Source organism: Tripterygium wilfordii, chromosome 10 (genome assembly GCF_013401445.1).
Source record: "Tripterygium wilfordii isolate XIE 37 chromosome 10, ASM1340144v1, whole genome shotgun sequence".
Taxonomy (NCBI): Eukaryota; Viridiplantae; Streptophyta; class Magnoliopsida; order Celastrales; family Celastraceae; genus Tripterygium; species Tripterygium wilfordii.
Genome location: NC_052241.1, coordinates 1,296,984 through 1,320,567, shown reverse-complemented (window position 1 = coordinate 1,320,567; position 23,584 = coordinate 1,296,984). Strand labels below are relative to the sequence as shown.

The window sequence follows — 23,584 nt, the reverse complement described above, 5'->3', positions numbered from 1 at the left end:
TTAACACTTCTTAGCACTCAGGGTTGGCCCTAACAAAGAAAAAAAAAATCGCGCAAAGTGAGATGACACTAAGTGTTGTGTGCTTGAGTGTTGAGGCCCGAGGGAGAGGAGAGGAGAGGGAGGAGGGAATTGGTTAAAGTTTTGTTTGGCCGATTTTTGGGCATGACTGCTTTACGTGTAATTTTTTTTAAAAAAATCATGGTCCCGTGAGCCAGCCTAGTGCCCAAAGCACTAGCTTTGGCTGATTTGGGTAAGGGTAAGCTTTGTCTGCACTTGTGGATTCGATTATACGATGCCCAATCAATGAATTATATGGAAGGTCATTAGGATCAAGTATATATTAAGGATCAGAAAAAATAAGTAGGGAGAAGTAGAAGTTAAGAAAGAAACGAGAGAGATTAGACTCAATCCACTTGAGATATGATAACTCACGCTCCGACTTCAAAAGTGTCACCAACTGAGCTAAAACTTATAAACCAAACGTCCATTTTCCCAAAGCTATGTGATACATGCCGACTCCTAATCTAGTAATTGACATCTATTGATAGAATCGTCCGCCAGAGAAAGACAAACACTACTAATCCAATAATAAAATACTAGGTAAAAATGTCTTAAACCCAAACTAGTCCTAATCCAATCACATCTTGTTTTGTACCCAAGATCTCGTCAGTTTGCAAAATCTGTCCACGTGGACCGTAGTTGCTTGCAGTAGTACGCTACGACCTGTCAGTGAAGCGATATCGCGTGACTGATCGGTCACCATTTCAGTTTGTACGACCTACCACCGCAAGAAAAGCATAATTTACTCATTATCCGACACGTGTCCCTCCAAAGCAGAGCTCCATGGCTCGTAAGTAACTGTCTAAGCAGAATTTATGAGGTTTTGATAAAGTCACCTTCGAATTGTTGACAGCCGGGACACGTGTGCATATTCCTGGGTCTGTGATAGTAAATCTCAGGTGAAGTTATCATTTCTCTTTCCGATCCTGCCTGTTAATAACAGGACAAAATCTCTTCCCAAAACCAGAACAACTTTTCCGTATTGCCAAGCAAACGTCGTCTAATGCCGGCCAATATTTCCTCGACATGTGAGTATGTGACACTATATTTTAACGGCGTTAATTGGTTCCGTTAAATTTGTGGTTAATTTCTCCATTTTGCCGGTTAAGCAGTGGACAAAAGAAGAGAGAGTGGGGGTTTACTGGTAACCGGAGCTACCAGTAGTCGTGGTGACAATAATTCCTCCACGGTTAAATAATTGCTTTTCAGAATCCGCGTCGCTGACGGGGAACAGAGAGAAAGAAATGGCAGCGACTTTTGCAGAGGAGAGAGAGAGCGAGGACGATAAGAATAGAGGAGTAGCGGGAGATTGTGGTGACAATCGAGTGAAGAAGATCCAAAAAGTTGCTGCTACAGTTGTTGAATTTAGCGATCGTGCTGCTTTTGCTCTCCAAGCCAGAGCAATTTTTAAAGATCGGGATTAGCCGTTATCATTCAAGTGTAATTTTTCTTGTAATTGTTACTAATTGAAGTGATTTGAGTATATTGAATACAATTAGTATGGGGAGTAACAGCCGACGGTGGATTTGAGTGAGAGAGACGGAGCATTTGGTGGCAAAAGTTGTTTGTTCAAAGCGTTTGAGATATTTGGAGAATTCACTAATTAATACAGGATTCAGGTATGGCTGCTGTGACGGACGGCGTAGATGGTGCAGGTGATCTGTATAAGCAGCTCTGGCATGCTTGTGCTGGTCCCCTGGTGACAGTGCCTCGCCAAGGAGAGCTTGTTTTCTATTTTCCTCAGGGTCATATCGAGCAGGTCTGCGAATTCTTTTTTCAGTTATCGTATTTTCTTTTTTGGTGAATACAGAAGTTGATTTTGCATGCGTATAGGTTGAAGCATCAACGAATCAGGTTTCCGATCGACAAATGCCAGCATATGATCTTCCAGCAAAAATACTCTGTCGCGTGGTCAATGTTAGATTGAAGGTATTTTTCGAATCTTATTTTGGTACAAGTGGTTTTTTCCGGTGTGTTTTCTTGGTTTTCACTGCTTATCGTCTCTTTTGCAGGCTGAACCCGCCACTGATGAAGTTTTCGCTCAAGTGACTCTGCTCCCTGAACCTATTGTATGTCTTTTAGTTAAACGTAAATTCCAAAAATTCAATGGAGAAAACCTATTGATTTAACTACCATATGAATGTGCTTGTGACTCCAGCAAGATGAGAACAATGTGGCTAAGGACACGACGCGTCTTTTGCCTCTGCCTTCACGTTCTCGTGTGTTTTCTTTCTGTAAGACCCTGACCGCATCTGATACGAGCACGCATGGTGGATTTTCGGTGCTAAGACGACATGCCGAGGAGTGCCTGCCCCAACTGGTTAGTCTTCGTTTCCTGGCTACCTTCATTGCGTGTTTATGTTTTATTACATGTACCAGATCGTGCTGAGTAGTGGCGTTGCTATTTTCGTGACAGGACATGTCTGGGCAACCACCGGCTCAGGACTTGGTAGCCCAGGATCTGCATGGAAATGAGTGGCGTTTCCGACATATATATCGAGGTAATGGATGGCTTTTGTGATATGCTTTGTTTACTGTAGTTTTAAACTTCAAAATTCATTTAGTTTGGTTACGTTTTCTTTACTCATTTAGAAGTCATATCTGCATTTCAAACGCTAGGTCAACCAAGGAGGCACCTTCTTCAAAGTGGTTGGAGTCTCTTCATCAGCTCTAAAAAGCTTGTTGCGGGAGATGCTTTTATATTTCTCAGGTTATTGAGTTTCAAGGATTGCTATTCTCATCTTACCAATTGTTCTTTGGATAACTTTTATTTGATGGCCTTGATATATGCAATCAACCCTGCAGAAAAAAAAGAGGAAAAAAAAGGTTTAAAAAAAATAGAATTGTGGACTGTTCTCATTGGTTTTTGGAATGTCATCTCAGGGGTGACAATGGGGAACTTCGAGTTGGGGTAAGGCGCGCTTTGAGGCAGCAAATTAATGTTCCAACTTCTGTCATATCCTGCCACAGTATGCATATCGGTATCCTTGCATCAGCGTGGCATGCAATTTCTACGGGAACAATGTTCACTGTCTACTATAAACCCAGGTCCATGGTCTTTCTCATTATTCCTACATTGTTAGAATTAAGTAATTTCCATTGACATTTGCTACATCTTGGTTATCTTAAATTTAATTTCTAAGTGTTTGGTTTTGGCGTTGGGAATGTGATACCTGTTTTGATTTTGTTAAATGGGTTTATCTTTGCTTCTGAAAGAACATATTTGAAGTTTCACTCAAATATGTTTGGATATGTGTTCCTTTGAAGCAGATAAGTACTTCATGGAGATAAATATTTTGACAGGGAATTTTTGTCGTAAATCTGTGTACAGAGTGCAATGTTATAGTTTTCTTTGACGTTGGAGTCAATTTTCTAATTTATGAAATGTTTGGTTTATGAGTGTTTTAGGACCAGCCCTGCTGAATTTATTATACCCTTTGATAAATACATGGAGTCTCTCAAGAGCGACCACTCTGTGGGGATGAGGTTTAAAATGAGGTTTGAAGGTGAGGAAGCTCCAGAACAAAGGTATGGCATTTATTGAATGATGTTTTTCATTATTCGGGAGTTCACAAAAGGAGCGGGCTCTTTAAGTGTTTTTCTTTTATTTGTTCATTTACCCTTTTTTCCATTTGTATATTTAATCTGCAATAGGTTTTCCGGCACGGTGACTGGTGTGGAAGATGCCGATCATCTAAGGTGGCCTGGTTCCAGATGGAGATGCCTCAAGGTAATAGAAGAAGTTATATTTTAATGTGTACAAGTTATTCAGTTATAAAGGTAAACCCTCCTGTTTATTCATCAAAAAAAAAGAAAAAAATAAACCCTCTTCTGTTTACTTCAGGTGCGATGGGATGAAACTTATCCCATCTATCGTCCAGAGAGGGTTTCCCCATGGACACTAGAGCCTGCTATGACTCCTCTGGACCCTGTTCCTGCATGCCGACTGAGATGGCCCCACCCAAAGCTGGTGTTACCATCTGCTGATTCTTCTGTTTATTTGAGGGAAGGTAAAGAAACAATTGCATTCAGGCTTTCAGCCTCAGTTTTTTCACCTCTGTTTTGGTTCAGTTTCCTCTCTTCTGTCCCTCGTGTGGTCTCTTGAAGTAGAAATTTTGATCTCTCTTTTTTCAAATTGACCAGGTTCATCTAAAGTCACGTTAGACCCTTCACCACACGATGGGTTCACCGAAGCCTTGGAAAATCGAGAAAGCTTGGCTTTGAGAGGCCTATCTAATGCAAATAATGGCTCTAACAGTATTGGATGGATTCCATTACAAGGTGATAAGCAAACCATCTCAGATTGTGGTAAAAGAAAATGTGGGGGAGAGGACAAGGTACATGAAGTAATGCATATGAAACCCCTATCAGGTCCTCAATCCCCACATGGAATCTATAAAAATAGTCGGGCTTCTGTTGAGCATAACCATGATAATATTGACCATTTGAGGAAACGAGCTTTTGATCGAGAAGAAATATTCAAGATGCCTATGCATCTACAGTCCATGACTTTCTTGAATCCCTCCTTTAGGATGTGTGAATTCAGTGCAGAACTTCCTGAAGCAGAAGATAAACTTCGCGGTGTTGAAGCCGTGCATCAACCTGGAAGTCAGTTTTTGTCTCTGTTTCCTCCTCATCCTATGGCATTAGGTTCATCTCCACATTTGCAAAAACAGGAAGTGGGGACGTCTAGAAGAGATGGCAATTGTAGACTTTTCGGAATCTCCCTCTCCAGTAATTCTCCTGAAACAGAATTAGCCATGTTATGTAACAACCCCGAGCAACAGGTGCAAAAGCAGCACACTCCTGCATCAGACCAACTGCAACACTTGAGGTCTTATCAGAGGTTGGAGCAATTAGAATGTACCACCATTGGTTGTGAGGAACTGGGGAGCTCCCTGCAAGCTCCAAATCAGGTTTCTAAAGATGTTGTGGGCAAGCTTCAGGGCAATTCCTACAGAAGTTGCATTAAGGTTCTAATGTAATTTATAATTTAAATTGTGTCAAGCCTCAGATGGTTAGATGTGTGGGTATGCTAATATTTGATAATTTTTTGTTCAATTAGGTTCACAAGCAAGGAGTAGCCTTGGGGAGGTCTGTGGACCTCACGAAGTTCAGTGGCTATGATGAATTGGTTGCAGAATTTGATAAGATTTTTGAATTTGGTGGTGAACTAATAGCTGCTGACAAGAAGTGGCTTATTGTTTTCACCGATGATGAGGGTGATATGATGCTTGTAGGAGATGATCCCTGGCAGTAAGAACTTATGCTCTCCCCTGTTAATTTTACAAGCAGTTAACTGGTCTTTTACAGTTCTGCTGTATGATATCCTTATTTTTCAACTCCTTGTCTTCTGTTCTCAAATTTGTTGTGTATAATGTAGGGAATTCTGCTGCATGGTCCGCAAAATCTTCATCTATACTAAAGAGGAGGTAAATAGGATGGGTGGACAGCCCTCTCCAAGAGCTGAGCAAAATTCACCTACTGCAAACCACTGGAGTAGATCACAAGAATAGAAATTTGGCAGAGACTGTTAGTCCTTAGGAGATGTTCTATTTTGCTTTAACTTCTTGGATGTGATTTATTTATTTCTTAAGCCATATTTTGTGAGGAATTTAGTTTTGTACTTTTTTTTTGGTGTATAACCTTGCAACTCCTTTTGCAATCAAGGGCCATGGCGCCTTGGCTTAGTGGCCCACTTGCTTCATCACGACCTAGCCTTCTGTTTCCCTTTTTGTTTTTCCATTTATCTCCTTTTATTATTGTTATAGCCTTCGGTTCAGTCTAGAGATCTTGTGGGAAGAGAGATTAGTTTTTAGTCTAGAGATCCTGTTGGCTTGGCTTGACTTCAGTGGCAATTAATTATTCTGGGGAGGTTGTGGGTACCTTTTACGACTGCTTTGAATTGCAATGTACAGTTGTGCTCATATATTCCTTCTTAGTTTTTGCAAACAGCCAGCCCTGATGAGGCTACTGTGCTTATATTCATTTCTATGCACTTCCTCTTTTTGCTGGTGGCGTTTACATGAAGTGATTAAGCATCCTGGTCACCCTATCCTCGTATAGTAAATGTGTCCTGGATCGTTGAATTTCTATTTGTTCACCTACTTTGTCCTCACTGAAGTTGGAACACTAATGTTTGACATTCAAAACTTGTCAGCTTCGGACTAGCAACATAATCAAACTTGGATGAGAAATGTTGGAGAAATAATTTGCATAATTTTTGGTGAGTTAACCGTGGACAATACAGAATTACAAAATTGAATGGATAAGATCGGTTTTAGGCTTTAGCTCATGGATTTTGGAACTTTTTTTAAAAGAGCCCTGTACAATTTTTTGAACAAAACAAGATCTCGTACTCTTGATCGAATGTGTTAATTAAGTTTTATAGTATAAGTGTATAACGTATGATCAACACATCTAGGGAGTTTATAGTTGAGATCAAGAGACAAAAAGTACAACACAAATGAAAGGATATCAAATGATAGAAGTTTTGCCGTTCTTCCACGACTAAGTTTTCGGCTCACCTACAGCCATGTGTAGAATTAAAATGTCGTGCAAGTAATATGAACAATTTTTTTTTTATATGGGGATTCACATCCACTGCCTAGAAAATATTATCTTACGATTGTGCAGCCATTAGAGTAATTGCAATGATGTAATTTTATTGGGGCTAACAAAATGTATTGGAGAATGAGTTTTGTTGATGTGGTTGGGCAACAAAATGTATTGGTATAAGGATGTAAATTTGTTGTCTTGATTTTTGTGTAATAAAGGTGGGGGTCTAGTATTGATTTTTATGTAAAAATGTGTGTGTATATGTTGAAGTGGGTTCCATTTTGGACAAGATGAACCAACATGGAGGCAATCCAAACACCCTTTCCCCATGCTTGACCCATTAGATTTGAGACAACAAAAGACCATTGTTGTATTGCAAGGTGAGTCCATGGGCCAACAAATTTTTAATTTCTAGAATCCTTGTGCCATTAAATCCTACCCATTGCAAATGCTCTTAGGTTATGCAACACGGTATGGGCTCCGCAATTCATTTGACATTGTAGAGTATAGAATTTAAAATCAAAAGTTTGATAGGTGTGTCAATTTTTTTTTTTTAACTTATCCGATTTTTATCCACAATTATGAATTGTAAAATCTAAGAAATTGTAGAGTCTCAAATTAACTTAGCATATCCCAAAAACCCAAAAAAAACCTCAATCTAATAACACCTCAATTGACTCTATCAAAGTCCCTCAAATTCTTTCCTTTCTCCAGCTCTCCTTCTTCCCTTCCATGAAGTAAAATGATACTTAGATTCTCTGACAAATTACTTCTAGTGTTCTCCTATCTCCTTCTCTCTTCCTTCGTCTATGCTCCACTTTACTCTTTCAGTCTCCCTCTCACTCGAACAAAATGGCCAATAAAACTCCTATGTCAGTACCACTATCGACAACCTCACAACCGACACCAACGGAAGACGAGAAACAAGACTCCCAACTGCCACTAACATCATCTGTAACTGAATCTGATTCGCTTTATACATAGAGATGGAGAGATGCAGAGAGATGATGAGATCAAGAAAGAATCTTAATTTTACTATTTTTTTAATTTTCTTTAATTTCAACCATTGATGAGATTTATCGCGGATGCAGATTGTTAAATATGAACAAATTAAAATTGATGTGTATTCAGAAATGTTATAATTTAAAATGGGAAATACTTAGTTGAGAAAGAGTTCAAATACTTCTCATCAAAGTAAGTCAAACATAGAAAATTGTCAAATTGAATTACAAACCTCAAATGGTTGGAATCCTACCCGTCACTTTCTTCAAACATTGAAGAAATCGGAAGCAACGGCTTACGTTGATCTGATGATCCTCTAGAAGCTGTTTTATTCTCGTTCTATTGTCGAATTTCTTCAAATTTTACCACTCGATGTATGCAATGTGTTAGAGAAGTTAGAGAAGTGAAAGGATATAATAGAGAAGTAAAAGATCTGTATTTCACTATATGTTGATTGTGTACAACATGCCTTTATATAGGCGTTAGAAAGGAAAAGTAAGAAAAATAATGTCAATAAAATAAATCAAAGATGTTGTTGATATCTTTGACAAATTCAAAGATTTTGTTGATCTGTCAAAGATATCATTGATATTTTGTAGATATCTTTGACAAATTCAAAGATTTTGTTCATTTATCAAAGATATCAAAGATTTTGTTGATATCTTTGACATCCCCCCTCAAACTCAAGTTGGTGCAGTAGAAGTAAGCTTGAGTTTGGAAACTAAGTTTCTGAAACGACCTGGCAGGAGTGGCTTGGTGAAGAGATCAGCAGGTTGGTCAAGAGTGGATATAGTCAAAGATAAATTTCAAAGATATCAAAGATTTTGTTGATATCTTTGACAGAATTGAATAGAAAGAAACCAACAAACCGAGAAGCCAAAAAAGGAGCAGTCCGGCGACACGCACCAAAACCCAAACACAAAAGGATGGGGATCCAGCTCTGAGAATCGAGGCTACCAAAAAGCAAGAAAAAATCCACATGGGAACCCAAGAGAGCAGACAAAAGAACACCAAGACTGCACGCAGAAATCCGGAATGGGACCAAAGAGGGCAAATAGTAAGATTAACAGCAGCAAAACTCCGAGAAGGGACCCATCTCTAGAGAAGCCTTAAAAACGCAGTAAAAGGACTCCAAGAGAGGACCGAGATCTTAGCACCAAGAGCGATGGTAGAAACAGCAGGGAAAAGCAGCCAGAAACATGGACACCACCTTACGGCAGCAGGAGGCCAAAGGAACGAACTGCGAGGAACCATGCTCAAACTGATGAAAAGGCAGAAGAAGCAATCGGGTCTAGCTAGGGGCCCGAGCAAAGGAGTACCCCTGGAAGAGCACGACTAACGGTGGAAGGAGCACCGCCACGGAGGACACCAAAACTCAAGAAAAGATAAGAACATCTCAAAGGAGACCGCAACCGACTGGGGACGGACCCAAAACCAAGATCCCACCTAAGGAGTGTTGGACCAAGGCTGTAATAATATGTGCTGTATCAATGGTAGTACGTACACTACTCTGGAGTGCCTCAACAGGAGTGGCTCCGATACCATGTTAGAGAAGTTAGAGAAGTGAAAGGATATAATAGAGAAGTAAAAGATCTGTATTTCACTATATGTTGATTGTGTACAACATGCCTTTATATAGGCGTTAGAAAGGAAAAGTAAGAAAAATAATGTCAATAAAATAAATCAAAGATGTTGTTGATATCTTTGACAAATTCAAAGATTTTGTTGATTTGTCAAAGATATCATTGATATTTTGTAGATATCTTTGACAAATTCAAAGATTTTGTTCATTTATCAAAGATATCAAAGATTTTGTTGATATCTTTGACACAATGAATGCCCGGTGCTGTTCTTTAGCTCCCGCGTCTTCAAATCCTTCCCAGGTTAGGGCACTAGGCAATAGCCCATCTTTAAAAATGGCCAATTTTGCTCAAATCCCTTCATGGTTCTCTCTCAGATGCTCTCCTCCTTCACTGAAGACCCAACAAAACCCAAAACAAGGTCACGTTGAGAATTTACACTTAGTTTCTCTAGCCAAACAAGGGAAAATCCATGAAGCTCGCGAATTTCTCAAAGAAATGGACACTGCAGGTCTTCCTCTTAACCCACATACTTATAAATGCCTCTTTGAAACGTGTGGTGAATTGAATTCTTTGTGGGATGGAAGGTTCTTCCACGATCGGTTGCGAAGAACGGTCGAGAAACCATCTGGGAATCTCGAGAATTCCGTTCTCAAAATGTATTGTCGTTGTGGGAGCCTAGTAGATGCAAGGAGAGTGTTCGATGAAATGCTTGACAAGAACTTGGTTTCTTGGATTATAATTATATCTGCTTATGCACAAGAAGGACTCCTTGATAGAGCTTTGGGACTCTTATCACATATGCGTCCGTCAGGGATTACACCGAATTCCTCTATTTATATTACTCTATTAAGCTCGTTAAGGAGTCCTTCTCTTTTGGAGATTGGCAAGCAGATACATTCCTATTCCATAAGAAATGGTATAGGCAACGACGTTTCAGTTCATGCAGCAATAGTCAATATGTATGTGAAATGTGGATGGTTGGAGGGTGCTGGAGTTATTTTTGATAAGATGGTCGAGAAGAATGCTGTAGGTTGGACAGGATTGATGTTTGGGTATGTTGAAGCTGGTAGACTAGAAGATGCTCTGATTTTGTTCGCAAAGACAATGAGCGAAGGAGTCGAGTTGGATGAGTATGTATTCTCCATTGCTCTCAAGGCATGTGCCAACATGGAGGACTTGAACCTTGGGAGGCAGATTCATGGATACATTATTAAAGTTGGGTTGGAATCTGAAGTTTCGGTGGGGACTCCTCTTGTAGACCTTTATGTCAAATGTGCAAGTTTTGAGTCTGCTTGTAGAGCATTTGAGAGCATTTGTGAACCTAATGATGTTTCGTGGAGTGCTTTAATAACTGGCTATTGCCAAGCAGGTAAATTTGGGGAGGCTATTAAAGCCTTTGGATCTCTAAGGAGCAAATGTTTCCATTTAAATCCATTTATCTATACTAGTATTTTTCAAGCATGCTCAGCCACTGCAGATTTTAATATGGGTGCCCAAGCACATGCTGATGCAATAAAAAGGGGTCTAGTTTCATATCTACATGGAGAAAGTGCAATGATTACAATGTACTCAAAATGTGGCATGTTGGACTATGCCTATCAAGCTTTCGAATCCATAGATAAACCTGATACTGTGGCTTGGACTGCTATAATATCTGGTCATGCTTATCATGGAAATGCTTCTGAAGCCCTAAGGCTTTTTAAGAGGATGCAGGATCAGAGAGTAAGACCAAACGCTGTTACATTTGTGGCACTTTTGACTGCCTGTAGCCATTCTGGTTTAGTAAAAGAGGGTAAGCGGTTCTTGGAATCAATGGGCAATGATTATGGAATAGTTCCAACAATTGATCATTATGATTGTATGATTGATATATACTCCCGAGCTGGGTTACTCCAAAAAGCACTTGAATTGGTGGAAAGCATGCCATGTGAACCTGATGCAATGAGTTGGAAATCCTTATTGGGTGGATGTTGGATCCATAGGAACTATGTACTGGGAACAATAGCCGCCGAAAAACTCCTTCAGCTTGACCCATACGATATTGCAGCTTATATTCTCATGTTTAATTTGTATGCTTCAACTGGTAAATGGGAAGAGGCAGCTTTTGTTAGGAAGATGATGTCCCAGAGGAATTTGAAGAAGGAGCTTGGCTGCAGCTGGATTACTGTTAAGGGTAAAGTGCACCGGTTCATTGTTGGAGATAAACACCATCCCCAGACAAAAGAGATCTATTCAAAGTTGAAACAGTTCAGTCCCATTACGAACAATGAAATTGGACTTCACACTAAAGAAGATGAATCTGGTAATCTGCCTGAGCGTAAGGAACAACTTCTTGATCATAGTGAAAGGCTTGCCATAGCATTTGGGCTTATATCTATGCCATGCAATGGCCCTATCGTGATATTCAAGAACTTGAGAGCATGTAAAGATTGCCATGATTTTGCAAAGCAGGTATCTGAGACAACTGGACGGAAAATTGTTGTCAGAGATTCTTGCAGATTCCACCACTTTGAGTCAGGGAAATGTTCTTGCAATGACTACTGGTAATCCTTGAGACCAAATCGATTAAACTTGGAATGTTCAATCACTTTTAAGGTGTGTGCAATTACCCTATTTGGATATTAGTCATTGCAACCATTTAAGTTGTATAAATTCCACACAAAATTTCGGTTAAAGCCGAGGAATAAAAGTTATCCACAACATTACAATATGGCAGGACGACAGAGTCACTGGTCCTTTATGGTGGTGAAGGTTGGAATTCTGCATCTCTTCAGGAGTTCATAGTCATGTCTAAGTCATCCTCAACACATATCTTCTGCTATGGAATGCAATGTAGACATTTATTCTGTTATTGGAGAGGTTAGACATTTATTCAGAAAGTATGATGTCAATCCAAGAGTGTATACAACAGTTGATAAGATAATGATTCATATGATTGGAGAAACTTTGGAAATGTGAGTAGTATCAGTCATTGGTGTGCTCGCCAACCCTGGACATAGATGTCTCGTGTGACTGGTTAACAAGATTTGGAGACTCTTCAGATTATGGTCTCTAAGTGGATGAGCGACTGGTCCATTTCTGCTAGTCATAGTCGAGGTGATGCATCCTAATTTGTTTAGTGGTGCCTATCCCATAATTTGGATATGAAAAAGTACAAAACCTTGAATGGGAAAAGGTGAAGCTTCGTGAGCAGACCCGTTTTAGATTATCAAAAATGTGCTCTTATGTATGCTTCTTCTGAGTTTTTATTAAATCCTATATAAATTATACAGAGATTATCTTTTGTTGTTTATTTGCGCTAGATTGAATGTGTCTTTTATCTTTGCAGTACAAACATAATATACCAGTATACTTGATCCTGAAATAAGGAAGGGATTCTGGTTTCTTTGTCTTTTGGTTCAACGAATTTTCTCCCATTTTACCATCACATTTCTAATTGATTTATGTTATATCCTTATTCTGGTCACGAGCTAGTTCCTGGGTTGAAATCAAACAAATGGATGGGTTCGCAAATCAAAATGTCACTTCCAAGTTTTAGGTACATTTCCATCCAGTCTTTTTCTGAAGTCTTGTCTCCAGTTCACTTCATGCTCTGATGCTATAACTAACTTCTCCTTTCGTATGCTTGCAGTGGCCGTACATATTATAATCCCAATCTTTTGAAATACTCTTTCCAAATTGATTGCAAGTGACTTTCTTTCCTTTTCTTCTATTTCTGCGATGATGATTTTGTTTGATGACAATAACAATCCTAAGATTCTAATATTTTCATGATGATGCCTGATTCAAGAGTCTGAAATACTTTCATAAAATTGTGGTGCAGGGTCCGCACAATTCAGCCAGCGAAGGTATTATGTCCATTGTTGGGCCAGAAATCGATAGCCATTGATCTCTGGAAAACCCTTATTGCAAGAACATGGGCTCTACAACAAGTGGAGATGATGGAAGAGACCTCAGCATATCCCTGATGTTATCAAGGCTTATACTAGCTTTGCAGTTCAGTTGCGTAAAAATGACGGTTGAAGCTCTGGTAGAGTAATTACTAACTGCTCTTGAAACACCGTAAGAACTTGTTGATAATATTTGCCTTCTTTTATTTTGCTATAACAAGTTGATTAAGTTCCTTCATAATATGCTTTCACAAGCTAGGGATTTCAGTGAATCATAGAAGCAACATCTACAAGTATTCATGCTCTTTTGCATTGTTTCTTGAGATTTTTACAAAAATTTTCTACACTCCATTAGCATGGACAAACCTGAAAGAACAAACAATCCATCGCAATTCTCTCTCATGATTATGTGCCGTTCTTTAACAACAATAACTGAGCTTTACTTACAGTTGGAATCTGCATTCTCAATGACGAACTGGTCAGAATGCTTCTGGCAGAGGCCTGCCTTGTAGAAAAGACCTGAACAGCCCGAGCGATCTTTCAGGTTGTGAAAATGGAGCTTCATGTGATGCTCCCCTTATAGTGGCAAAGGATAGAATGTTACCATAAACTTGAGTCCAACCACCAACCTGAAAGGCGAGAATAAGCAAGAAGGCCCATTAATCCATTGGAAATACTGTTACAGAGATCTTCAATGCGTTCAGCAAGAATTACCTGCTGTCCTTCAAACCAAACCCTGTAAGGCACTGTGGTATTCAATCTTAATTCTTCTGCTAGAATGTGAACTAACTTTCGACTTCCGGTCAATGGGATTACTGAGTCTTGATCTCCACTGCGTCAAGAATCAATTTGCTGTGATTTCTTCATTGCTAATATGGTAATGCATTAGACATTAGAGGCATTACCTGTACACCAAAACTGGAATTCCTGCCTTTAGCAGTCTACCCACAACTGTGATTGTTGGTATCTCCAGGTCAAGCAGCTCATAATCTAGGATTCTGAGAGGAAAAGAAAACGGCAATGAACCCATCACCTCTAAATTAGCAGAAAGTATGTTTCAAAGTGATTTTTGTGAAAGAGAATTACTCGCTGCAAACCGCCCATTGACGGACTCCGACAAGACGGGCATGAAGAGCTTTCTGCACATCCAGCCTGTTCAGGTACTTGACTGTTTCATCCTCCACACATACATCTATTGTCTCTCCAACTTGCTATATGTTTGAGATGTGAGTTTTCAGTTAAAACAAGTGACAGCAAAACAAAACAAAGTAGAAGAATGTGAAGATTGTTTTTACTCACATGAGGACTGAAGACTTTGGATTGTGAAAGAACAGATGGTATACAGACGTCAAGGGTAACATCATACTTGTCAACAAATCTGCTGGTTTCTTTAGTCACTAGGCTCATCACTCTTGAACATGCAGAAGAGACATTGTCTCTGTAATACTCGCTTACATAGCGGGAATAGTTACAAGCTGAAGTGAACATTTTGTAGGTTGAATCTGATATTAGTCCGTGAGACCAGAAGAACTCTGCCCTTGAATTTAAGTCAGTAGCAAATTCTAGAACTGGGTTTCCCAACTGCAATAAAATGAATAGGGTTTACTTTAGTGTTACTAAAAATATAAGCATTGAAGCCTTTTCTATTTCACTTACAGCAATGCCTTTCAGGTTGAAGAAATTTTCTTTCTTGTTGATTTGAAGAATGAGATCTGCCAGTTGGGGTATGTAGTGACCTAGTAATATGAAAAAAAAAAGTATGAATTTTCCATCAATGTTGATACTGTTTGGATTGAAGAACTGTTCTGGGAAAAAAGATATTACCAGCATAGCTTTCTCCTGTAATGTACAAACTTCTGTTTCTGTATTGTGGGAATTTGAGAAACCAGTTTTGCAAGAACACCAGGTTGTCTTTGGCTGTAGACCAGAAAACAAAATTGGAAGGTAGGATCTGTAAAGGTGGGCTTTTGTCAAATCAAAAAAAGAAAACAACAAACAATAAAAGTAGCCATTGAACATGGCATATCTGTAAAGTGGAAAGACTCAGTCCCACAAACTAATTAAATAGAAGAAAATGGAGAGAAGTTGACTTTTGAATCTTGAGTACAAAAACTCTGTTTCTTCTGGGATTCAAAGCAAGTGTTTTCTCAGGCAAGAAGCAAAGAAAATTGTTGAAGGAACTCACGAGACCCAGTACAAAATACATTTAAAGTCAGTGAAACTCACCAGTGATTTTGTCATTTACGCCTTCATAAGAGGAGGTATCAGAAGAATAAGAGAACCCAACTCCAATTGGTGTCTCCAGATACAACATATTAGCTTCTGTAAATTATATTAAGCAATTATGATTTCCATGATCAAACCCATTAATGGAAAATCCGCGGAAACAAACAGAAAATCACTTACCACTATTCCAGCTATATTGGTTACTAACCAGCAAAGCTCCTTTTGGCCTAAATGGACCATTCTCAGAAAATGCTCCAACTCCCAAAGAAGAACAACCTGGTCCTGCATACAAGACCACCACCAAACAACCATTCAAAATCTATACATACATTTATGATATATGTAAATAACTTTAGTGGGAGAGAAATGAGAAATTGAGACCTCCATTAAGCCAGAGAACAAGAGGCTTGGAAGCTGCATCTATTTCTGCTTCTGCAAAGTAATAAAAAAGGGCTCTTTCTTTCTTCTCATCAACAGTTACATAACCCGAATACTGCTGGAACCCTACCCATGGTTGACCCGGTAGCCTGAGAATCCTGTCAAAGTTGGAAAAGTTGGACTCTCCTTCAGCTGAAAAGCATAGCAGAAACAAACCCACAACCAATGCCACCATTTTCCATGGTAGTAGATAAGCCATGGTTTCAGTACACAAGAGAGCAAAAAGCCCAAAGCAGAGAGTGTGAAAAAAGAGAGTTAAAAGTGGAAGAAAGCTTAAGAGATGATGTTGCTAAATGGGGTGGCATTATATAATGCCTAAAGAGAAGTTGCTTTTTTTTAAAAAAAAAATGCGGTTATTATTAACATAAAATAGGTAACAAATAGAAGTCTTTTTTTTTTTTTTTTGTCTTTGGGTTCAGTAAGGGAAAATGGGGTCTTTTACTGTGAACTGGAAATGAAAAGATAGAATGAGCTTTGAATAGTCTCTTATGTCCCCCATAGAAGTTACAGAACCACTGCATTCTGCAAGTCCAGCAAATAATATACACTTTACTATTTCAAAAAATTAGATGAATAATGTCAGAAAATGTAATTATATCTCTAAAGAAATTTCCAGGGTATACTTTAGTTTACAATTTTCAAAAAAGGGTTTGTAGCATAATCATGATACATATGGACTATTGCAAGAAATCATCCATTCTTTCTGGTTTTTCCCAGGAAAAAAAAGTTGGCTTGTAGCGATTAAGGGAAAAATCATTTATATGCTATGGTATTCATACATCCACATCCACATCTCAACTTGTCATCTTTCCATCCTTCCTTGTCTTGTTTTGTAATGATAAACTACTGCAATTCCTGTTTCATGTACATACTTAAGAAGAATCTTATGGGATATTGCAAGAAACCCAGACTTTCTTTTTTGTTTTCCCAGGAAAATTTTTTATTAGTGTGATCAAAGCAAGGACCCTTTACATCATTGTACTCCTCCAAAGCATTTATTTGTCATCTAACTTCTCTGTCTTACTCATTTTTACTAAATTTACTGGATTTTGAACTGTCTTTTACTTTGTACTTATACTATTACAACTTTATAAGTACCTGAAATTTTTTACTCAAGGAGTAAATTTATATTTGTGGTTTAACTTTCTTTGACTTGTCATAGAGGCATTTAAGATCTGTCTGACATGTTTCTGTAAAGAACTATAGAGACCCTCTTCTTGGTAGTCAAGCCAACACCTTCACAAGTCCTCTTCTTTCTCAGATTCACAGTCGCATACTCACAGGCACTGTGTGTGTGGTCCATGTTTTGCAAAAAAAGCTGGTTGCTGTTGATAAGCCCTTCCAGTTGAAATATTGAAATCTTTAGCTCTATCCAATTTTGATGCAACGGAACAACGAACTAGACTAAACCAATATTTAATAAAAGAAAATAATTAACGGAATCCATTGTATTTGAGAAAAACTCTCAAGATTTTCAATATATTTTTTCAAAATCAAAGTTAAAAGATCACTAAGGCCGGTTATAATCTTAAAGTAACCAAAAACACAAAAATGCCAAATTACAAAAATGTTCTTAAAATATTAAAAAGACTCATTTGAAGTTCTAAAAGTGGAATTTGACAAAAAATGGGTTGGGAGTTGGGGGCAAATCTACTAATCTTGGTCACCACATCGAAACGAGTTATCCGATCAATTTTTGCGCAATTTTGACAAGATGGTATTTCAAATTTTCAATACTATTTATGGGTTTATTAATAATTAAGTGCCATTAGTCCTACATCAAATTTGAACTGTCCCTTCAATGGGGGTGACCACCACTCACAGTTAGAATTGATTGTCTATAATGGAAGATCCAATTTTGTAAAAAAGAAACAAGACCCAATGTGTATTTGATTTGTATAAGCTTGTACTCATAGCTTTTGCACTCATTTTGAATTATCTTTCAAAACAAGATTGTAGCATGTGGGACAGCTGAGTTAAAAAAAAATGGTCCATTTTTGTATTTATTTTGTTGTTTAGTTTAGAGAATATAAAGAATTTTGAGTTTGGATCCAAATTTACTACTATTTGTAACATTTGTTGTCAACATGTGTGTGCATTGGCTACCACACCCCCAACTTTTGCATTTTCATGTCGTTTTCTACATCACGCTAACACAAAACGACAGGATGCAGTCTGTTATTCCATCTTCTGCTTCCCTACATAGCTTAGGTTGTGTCTCAATCTTAGATCCTTCATTCACATAATATATAGATATATACACACACACACATATATAAATTCTTAATTTTGGATAAATTAGTGTCTTTGCTTTTTCCAAGGCAATATATTTATTTGGGAAATGTGAAGAGGCTTGACATGGAAGCAAAGTTCCAACCTTTTTCCCTTTTCTCCTCCATACTTTTCTTATTTTTAGCCTAAAATTTCTTTTTTTGAAAATCATATTCATTCTTTCTGTATATGTATTATGGAAAAGTTGATAAACTTTTATATTTTTAAATTAATTATGTTAATTAATTTTCCTTTTATTCTCTGTTTTTTTTTTTGGCATAAGCATGATGATTATAGAACTCACAAACCCTACTAAGTCACCCTTTAGTCCTTCCATCATAATTTGATTGATTCATGCCATGTCTCTTCTTTATTTCTCCGTCTTTCAAAGATGACAATTTAGTGAATGAAGAATTAATGCTTACCAAGCACACCCAACAAATTTATTAAGAGAATGTGTTAACAAATATATGACACTATGTGAGGTGATGATTAGGTCAAGAGGGCAATGATTTCCACATTTTCTTTCCTTTATTACAAGTGAGAGACAAACCAATTGTTGAGAGACAAAAGGCAAACAACAGGCAAAAGACCAAAAGAAAAGGAGGTAGTATTGTATTTCCCAACCAATTTCTCCCTTGGGTCTTTTTTTGGTGGCCCAACTATACTAACTTCCATACAAACTTTCGCACTTGGAAGAAAACACAATCCAGTATCATCATTTCAATGTAATAATTACAAGGAAAAAACAAGAAGAAACAAACGCCCAAGTAGGGTAATCCTTTATCCTTCCATGATTCTTCTTTATCATCTCTAGGTCATTTTCCTAGCTAGAAAGCCTCTAAGATTAGTGGGTGGAAAAAGGGTTTTAATGGGTATCATGTATTAGGTTAAAAAAAATTACCTTTTAGAATTTGAAGGATGTGTCCTCTCTGTCCCACGCCTCATCTTTTTACCAAAAAGCATGGCTTTTTTCCATTTTTTCAGTTGAGAGTTGAGACTCTCCAGTCTCCACTGAGGAGGCTATGTAAATATATTATATTGTAAGTGCCCATTTCAGTTAGGGCACAAGTGAAGTGGACTCAACAGTTGGGATTTTTAAGAAAAGTTTTGTTTTATTTTAAGGATACAGAAAACAAAACCTGCAGCGCGTGCCATAGTCCCTGCCATTATATAGAGACTCCATAGGCCGAATATAAAAAGCTTATTCAACAGTGATTCCATGGCCATTCTTCATATGGTTCCACTGGATATATGACAAAAGGGAATTCCGGGATGATCTGTATAGCCATTGTTAGTGCCTTAGTGGGGTGTCTTGGGTAACCATGTACAGCTCTTACTGCCTTGCCTTTTCAGAGGGGGGGAGGTTGGAGAAAATCACTTGCGCAAAAGCTGTGTACCCAGGCTTGAACTTTACAGCATTGAAGCAACACACGTCAAACTAACCACTTACTAATAGCTTAGTTGGTGAATCTCTCTAGAGTCAAACCGTATAGACTTGGGAAGGCTTGAGTTCGATCCTCATTGAGTTCAACAAGGCAAACCAAAACAGGCTGTGAATAAGTTGAGGATACAGAGAGGGCAAACAATTCAAAACAATTCTCTAAGACAACTAAGACCAAATTTTGTCCATGCCCTTACATTTAACAACAGGAAGAATGTACATATGCCTTGATAATATATATATAAACCCAACTTTATAGTGTAGACATTCAAACAGATCAGTTCAATTATCTGGCAGATTTCTGAGATACAGGAGCCCTGAGAAAGATGTATATAGATGAAGGTCAAACGAATAAAAAGTGCTACAAACATCTAGGATAAAAAACTGTAAAGCAAGTAATTTAAATTAAAAGGCAGATTTCCAAAATTCCAAGATAACAAAGGGTCCTGATCGCTTTTCTTGCTTGATGCGTCCCATAATCTACGCTCAATGCCCAACTTCCTGAGCTCCAGCCTTGCTCAACTAAGCAGGAAGAAACCAAAATGAGTGGTCATTAAGGAATAAGGAGAAGCATACATCCGAGTCAAAATTGTGTTGGAACGGCATTGGTAGCATACTAGCATGTGTCAGCATATAACACTAGCAGAATTTTCATCTTTAAAACTACGGCAATGTTTGCTAGCCGGTGTGAAATGAAATGGAAATGCATTTCCAAATGGGAATTTGAATAGAATGAGAATCAAAATGAATCTTTTGTGTTTGGTAATATTAACATGGAATCAAAATGGTAATGCACAATGCAACTGTTCGCTAAGTAAAAATCACTACAAATGTTTGCGGAATGAAGTGTGAATAACCTCCTCCATACGATGGGCCTTGCAAAATACATACATGATCAGACAGTATCAGATTCAGTGTGCTATGGCAATATGTTCAATGCACAAAAGGCAAAAATAAATAACTGACCTCCTTGAAAAGTACGCCTTCAGACTCCTCTGAGCTTGGTTCTGAGAAACCCGAGAGAGAGAGAGCGAGCAAAAGGAAAGGATTATTAAGACATTCTTGCACTGTCACAGCATATCTTAGTATTTTTAACATAACTTTCTCCTCAAATATCGGATTGATCATAGATGGAAATCAAGAAGTTTTCTTTTTGGTGCAAAATATTACTCTAAGGATATGTCTATTAACTTTGTTTGGGAGTGCTGGCATAATATCTTTACTTCAGCAATAGGGTAGTAAATTACAGAAACAAAGTCCAGTCCCAAACCCAGCTATAACTTACCAAATGCCTCCACAAACTTTGGATCACCTGGTGATTTGATATCTGCATGTGAATTTGAATAATGACAGAAAAGTAAGCATTAGCACTTAACATGCATACACATTAATGATAGCACTTAGAACTGATGAAAATACTAGGGTGGTACAAACAATATTGATGCAAATACTCTTACAATAATTAAGAACGTCCAGATATACCACCAAATTTTACAAAGCATGCCTGAGATCAACAGTCAAAGAGAGTTTTCCCGTCGCTGTTGTGCCAATGCAAGAACAATAGCATCTTCAACCTTCATAATTTCAACAATGCAATATTATGAAGGTGCCACCAAGTTTCCAAGAAAATATTCAGAAACATATTGAACGAATGGCTAACGAAGAAGATAATGCAAAAGCAAACAATTACTTTACATAAACCATAACAAGAAACCACATTGATCTAAAACAAGTAATGCACAACAGAGGACCTTCAAGGTAAACCTCATATACTGCAGAATTAACAGAACGGATAATGCATCGTAAAATAACGGACAACCAAAAAAAACTCCAGAGAATCCGAATACTAATTGACACCATGGCGTATGAAATCAATTGAAACAGCCATTTGGAGTTCACAATTTAATACCCATTATAGTCGATGATTGCCAAATTGTAAATTTGAGATTGTTCAATGAAAAACAGGTAGTATAAATCAGTACCAATTTTCTTCAGCTTCTTAAGTACTACTCGTGTAGGTTCTGAAATCATTGAATTTCTGATACCCAGTTCATCAGAATCCAAATTCTTCCACTTGGGCGCCTTGCATTCCTCATTACCTACTTGGCTACTTCATTGCAAAGAACATCCGTATCCGTCAGCCGCCGCCAAAAAGACACCCAAAAGGAAAATTAATGCACACAAAACTACCAGAAACTTCAACTCGCTCTTCTTCCCTTCAACGTTTGGTAATGCAACCGCCGAAACAGGGCTGCAGCGCCGATGGCGAAGGTGGAATCGAGAGGCATCTCTGTTACTCTATCTCGCTCCGTTTGACGGGCCGGGCCTTTCCTTCTGCCCCATTAAAGGTTTGGGTACAAGTAGAAAGCACAACAAAGTATTGAGACTGGCCAGGCCTTCCTAAAGGCCCATTTAAAGGTTTAAGATTGATTGGCTGTGGAATTTTCCATTTGTTTACCGCTATCCCACAAAAAAACATATATATAAGACCATGAACTATGAATAGATAAATGATAATTAAGTTGAAATAGGGCACCGAAAGATAGGAGACTTTGAAATTAGGTCATGAAAAAAAATATTTTTAATTAGGTCACTAAATATTTAAATTTTCTACAATTGAGTAGTTCCGATCTAAAATTTCAATCAATTTCAACGTATCACAAATTTGTCGAAATTAAAATAAAATAAAAATATCATATGAAATATAAAAATATATAAAATTAATTGGGATTGGAGTGACCCAATTATTGAAATTTAAAACTGTTGTGAAATATTCGCAAGCGGACAAAATCGCACAAGTAATAAATAGTGAATAGAGTATCGTCCCACAAGGATGTTTTGACAATTTCAAATCAATGACAAAATAAGCAATTAGCACATTAAAATGGCAAACGAATTGTTGATTTGGTTTTACCTAATGCTAAACAAGTAAATTGAAAGAGTACTAAGTAAATGACACTTAAATGATTAACAAAGCAACAAACCACAAATTTTGTTTCAAGCAAAGTAAACACTAAGGTTCCTAATTTCACCACTTCTTATCCAACTAAACTCCATTGGTTCATTAATTCTCACTTCTCAATTTAGTTGTTGACAATAGATTTCCCAAATTATCCAATGTTCTATTCCTAGATACACTGAAAGTATTTTCAATAGAATCTCTGTTATTCCTAACATTTGGTTTCATATCAAAAATCCCTTAAGCATAATGGAAATCAATTAATGATTGCATAAGTCTTGAACCTATATTCCTATGGTTCATACAACCTACGTCTTCTATGGACTCTTGCAACCCTAGGTTTATCCTTCTGGTCTCAACCTAGACTAGAAATAATTCAAATGGTGATCAATCATTTGAAAGCAATAAGCATATCCACAGAAAATCAACAACATAAAAAGAGATTCAAGAACGAGAAACCAATTTCATTTAATCTTCAAAAAAGGGTTCCATTAGGACCCTTAGTTAGAGAATTAGTTCCTCATAACTAAGGAATACAGCACAAAATCAGAGATGACAGTCATTAAATACAAGAATAAAGAGAAAATAAGGAAAAACCCCTTAACCCCCTTGCGCTTGCAACAATGGCTGCTGTAGAGAAGTCTCCCCAAAACCCTAGGTTTTGCTCCAAAGGTCCAAAAGTTTCAAAAACCCTAGAAATCTAAGCTTATATACTCCTAATAACTCTTCAGTCGTTCTATCTAATAAGTCTGTGCCGTTTTGAGTGGGACCATTTAGGTTTAGAGTGAGATCGACATTTTGCAAATCTTCAGAATCCTTGTGCGATTCTGGCCGATCGATCGAACTTCTCTTCTGTCTGATCCTGCTTTCTTGACGTCCGATCGATCTGACCATCATGCCGATCGATCGGATTTTCTCTCTGTCTTCACTTCTTGGCTCTTTTCTCTCCAACTTGCTCATTTTCTTTCATATTCGCCCTTGCACCTGAATTACACAATTAAACACTCTTTAGGCAGAAATAATCCAAAATAACTCTAAAACAATACAAGATTTCATGTAAAATGATGCACAATTATATCAAAAACATTCCTTAATTAAATTGAAAACTTTTTTTTTGACCTAATTACAAATTCCCCTATTTAAAGTTTAAACT

The 23,584-nt window shown here is 37.8% G+C and overlaps 3 protein-coding genes and 1 long non-coding RNA gene across 9 annotated transcripts; 2 read left to right on the top strand and 2 right to left on the bottom strand.

The window, feature by feature from the left end:
- The first annotated feature begins 1,272 nt into the window (after nucleotides 1–1,272).
- LOC120007544 (auxin response factor 2B-like) lies at nucleotides 1,273–5,770 on the top strand. 3 transcript variants are annotated; one of them, XM_038857846.1, is made up of 14 exons: nucleotides 1,273–1,500; nucleotides 1,680–1,819; nucleotides 1,894–1,989; nucleotides 2,073–2,129; nucleotides 2,219–2,380; nucleotides 2,477–2,561; nucleotides 2,680–2,770; nucleotides 2,944–3,108; nucleotides 3,469–3,588; nucleotides 3,715–3,790; nucleotides 3,905–4,070; nucleotides 4,204–5,033; nucleotides 5,126–5,316; nucleotides 5,444–5,770. In XM_038857846.1, the coding sequence occupies exons 2-14, from the start codon at nucleotides 1,682–1,684 to the stop codon at nucleotides 5,574–5,576; spliced, it is 2,310 nt and encodes a 769-aa protein (XP_038713774.1). In that variant the 5' UTR covers nucleotides 1,273–1,500; nucleotides 1,680–1,681; the 3' UTR covers nucleotides 5,577–5,770. The 3 variants fall into 3 exon arrangements, with proteins under 3 accessions (XP_038713774.1, XP_038713776.1, XP_038713773.1); XM_038857848.1 differs by having other exon boundaries at nucleotides 1,273–1,819; nucleotides 2,073–2,105; XM_038857845.1 differs by having other exon boundaries at nucleotides 1,274–1,819.
- Nucleotides 5,771–9,456: 3,686 nt separating this feature from the next.
- LOC120007952 (pentatricopeptide repeat-containing protein At5g13270, chloroplastic) lies at nucleotides 9,457–12,486 on the top strand. Its single transcript, XM_038858444.1, has 2 exons — nucleotides 9,457–11,798; nucleotides 11,920–12,486. Exon 1 carries the CDS (start codon nucleotides 9,537–9,539, stop codon nucleotides 11,748–11,750), a length of 2,214 nt encoding a protein of 737 aa, XP_038714372.1. The 5' UTR covers nucleotides 9,457–9,536; the 3' UTR covers nucleotides 11,751–11,798; nucleotides 11,920–12,486.
- LOC120007953 (serine carboxypeptidase-like 45) lies at nucleotides 11,847–16,049 on the bottom strand. Its single transcript, XM_038858445.1, has 10 exons — nucleotides 15,701–16,049; nucleotides 15,500–15,601; nucleotides 15,320–15,415; nucleotides 14,918–15,010; nucleotides 14,750–14,829; nucleotides 14,393–14,674; nucleotides 14,180–14,304; nucleotides 13,999–14,091; nucleotides 13,808–13,925; nucleotides 11,847–13,722 (listed from the first exon to the last, which is right to left on the bottom strand). Exons 1-10 carry the CDS (start codon nucleotides 15,954–15,956, stop codon nucleotides 13,573–13,575), a joined length of 1,395 nt encoding a protein of 464 aa, XP_038714373.1. The 5' UTR covers nucleotides 15,957–16,049; the 3' UTR covers nucleotides 11,847–13,572.
- Nucleotides 16,050–19,491: 3,442 nt separating this feature from the next.
- On the bottom strand, nucleotides 19,492–21,890 carry LOC120007180. 4 transcript variants are annotated; one of them, XR_005470161.1, is made up of 4 exons: nucleotides 21,455–21,887; nucleotides 20,758–21,046; nucleotides 20,439–20,479; nucleotides 19,492–19,994 (listed from the first exon to the last, which is right to left on the bottom strand). It is a non-coding gene; the product is annotated as an uncharacterized LOC120007180 (long non-coding RNA). The 4 variants fall into 4 exon arrangements; XR_005470160.1 differs by having other exon boundaries at nucleotides 19,519–20,479; nucleotides 20,758–20,799; nucleotides 20,930–21,046; nucleotides 21,455–21,883; XR_005470159.1 differs by having other exon boundaries at nucleotides 19,498–19,994; nucleotides 20,439–21,046; nucleotides 21,455–21,890.
- Between the last annotated feature and the right edge of the window lie 1,694 nt (nucleotides 21,891–23,584).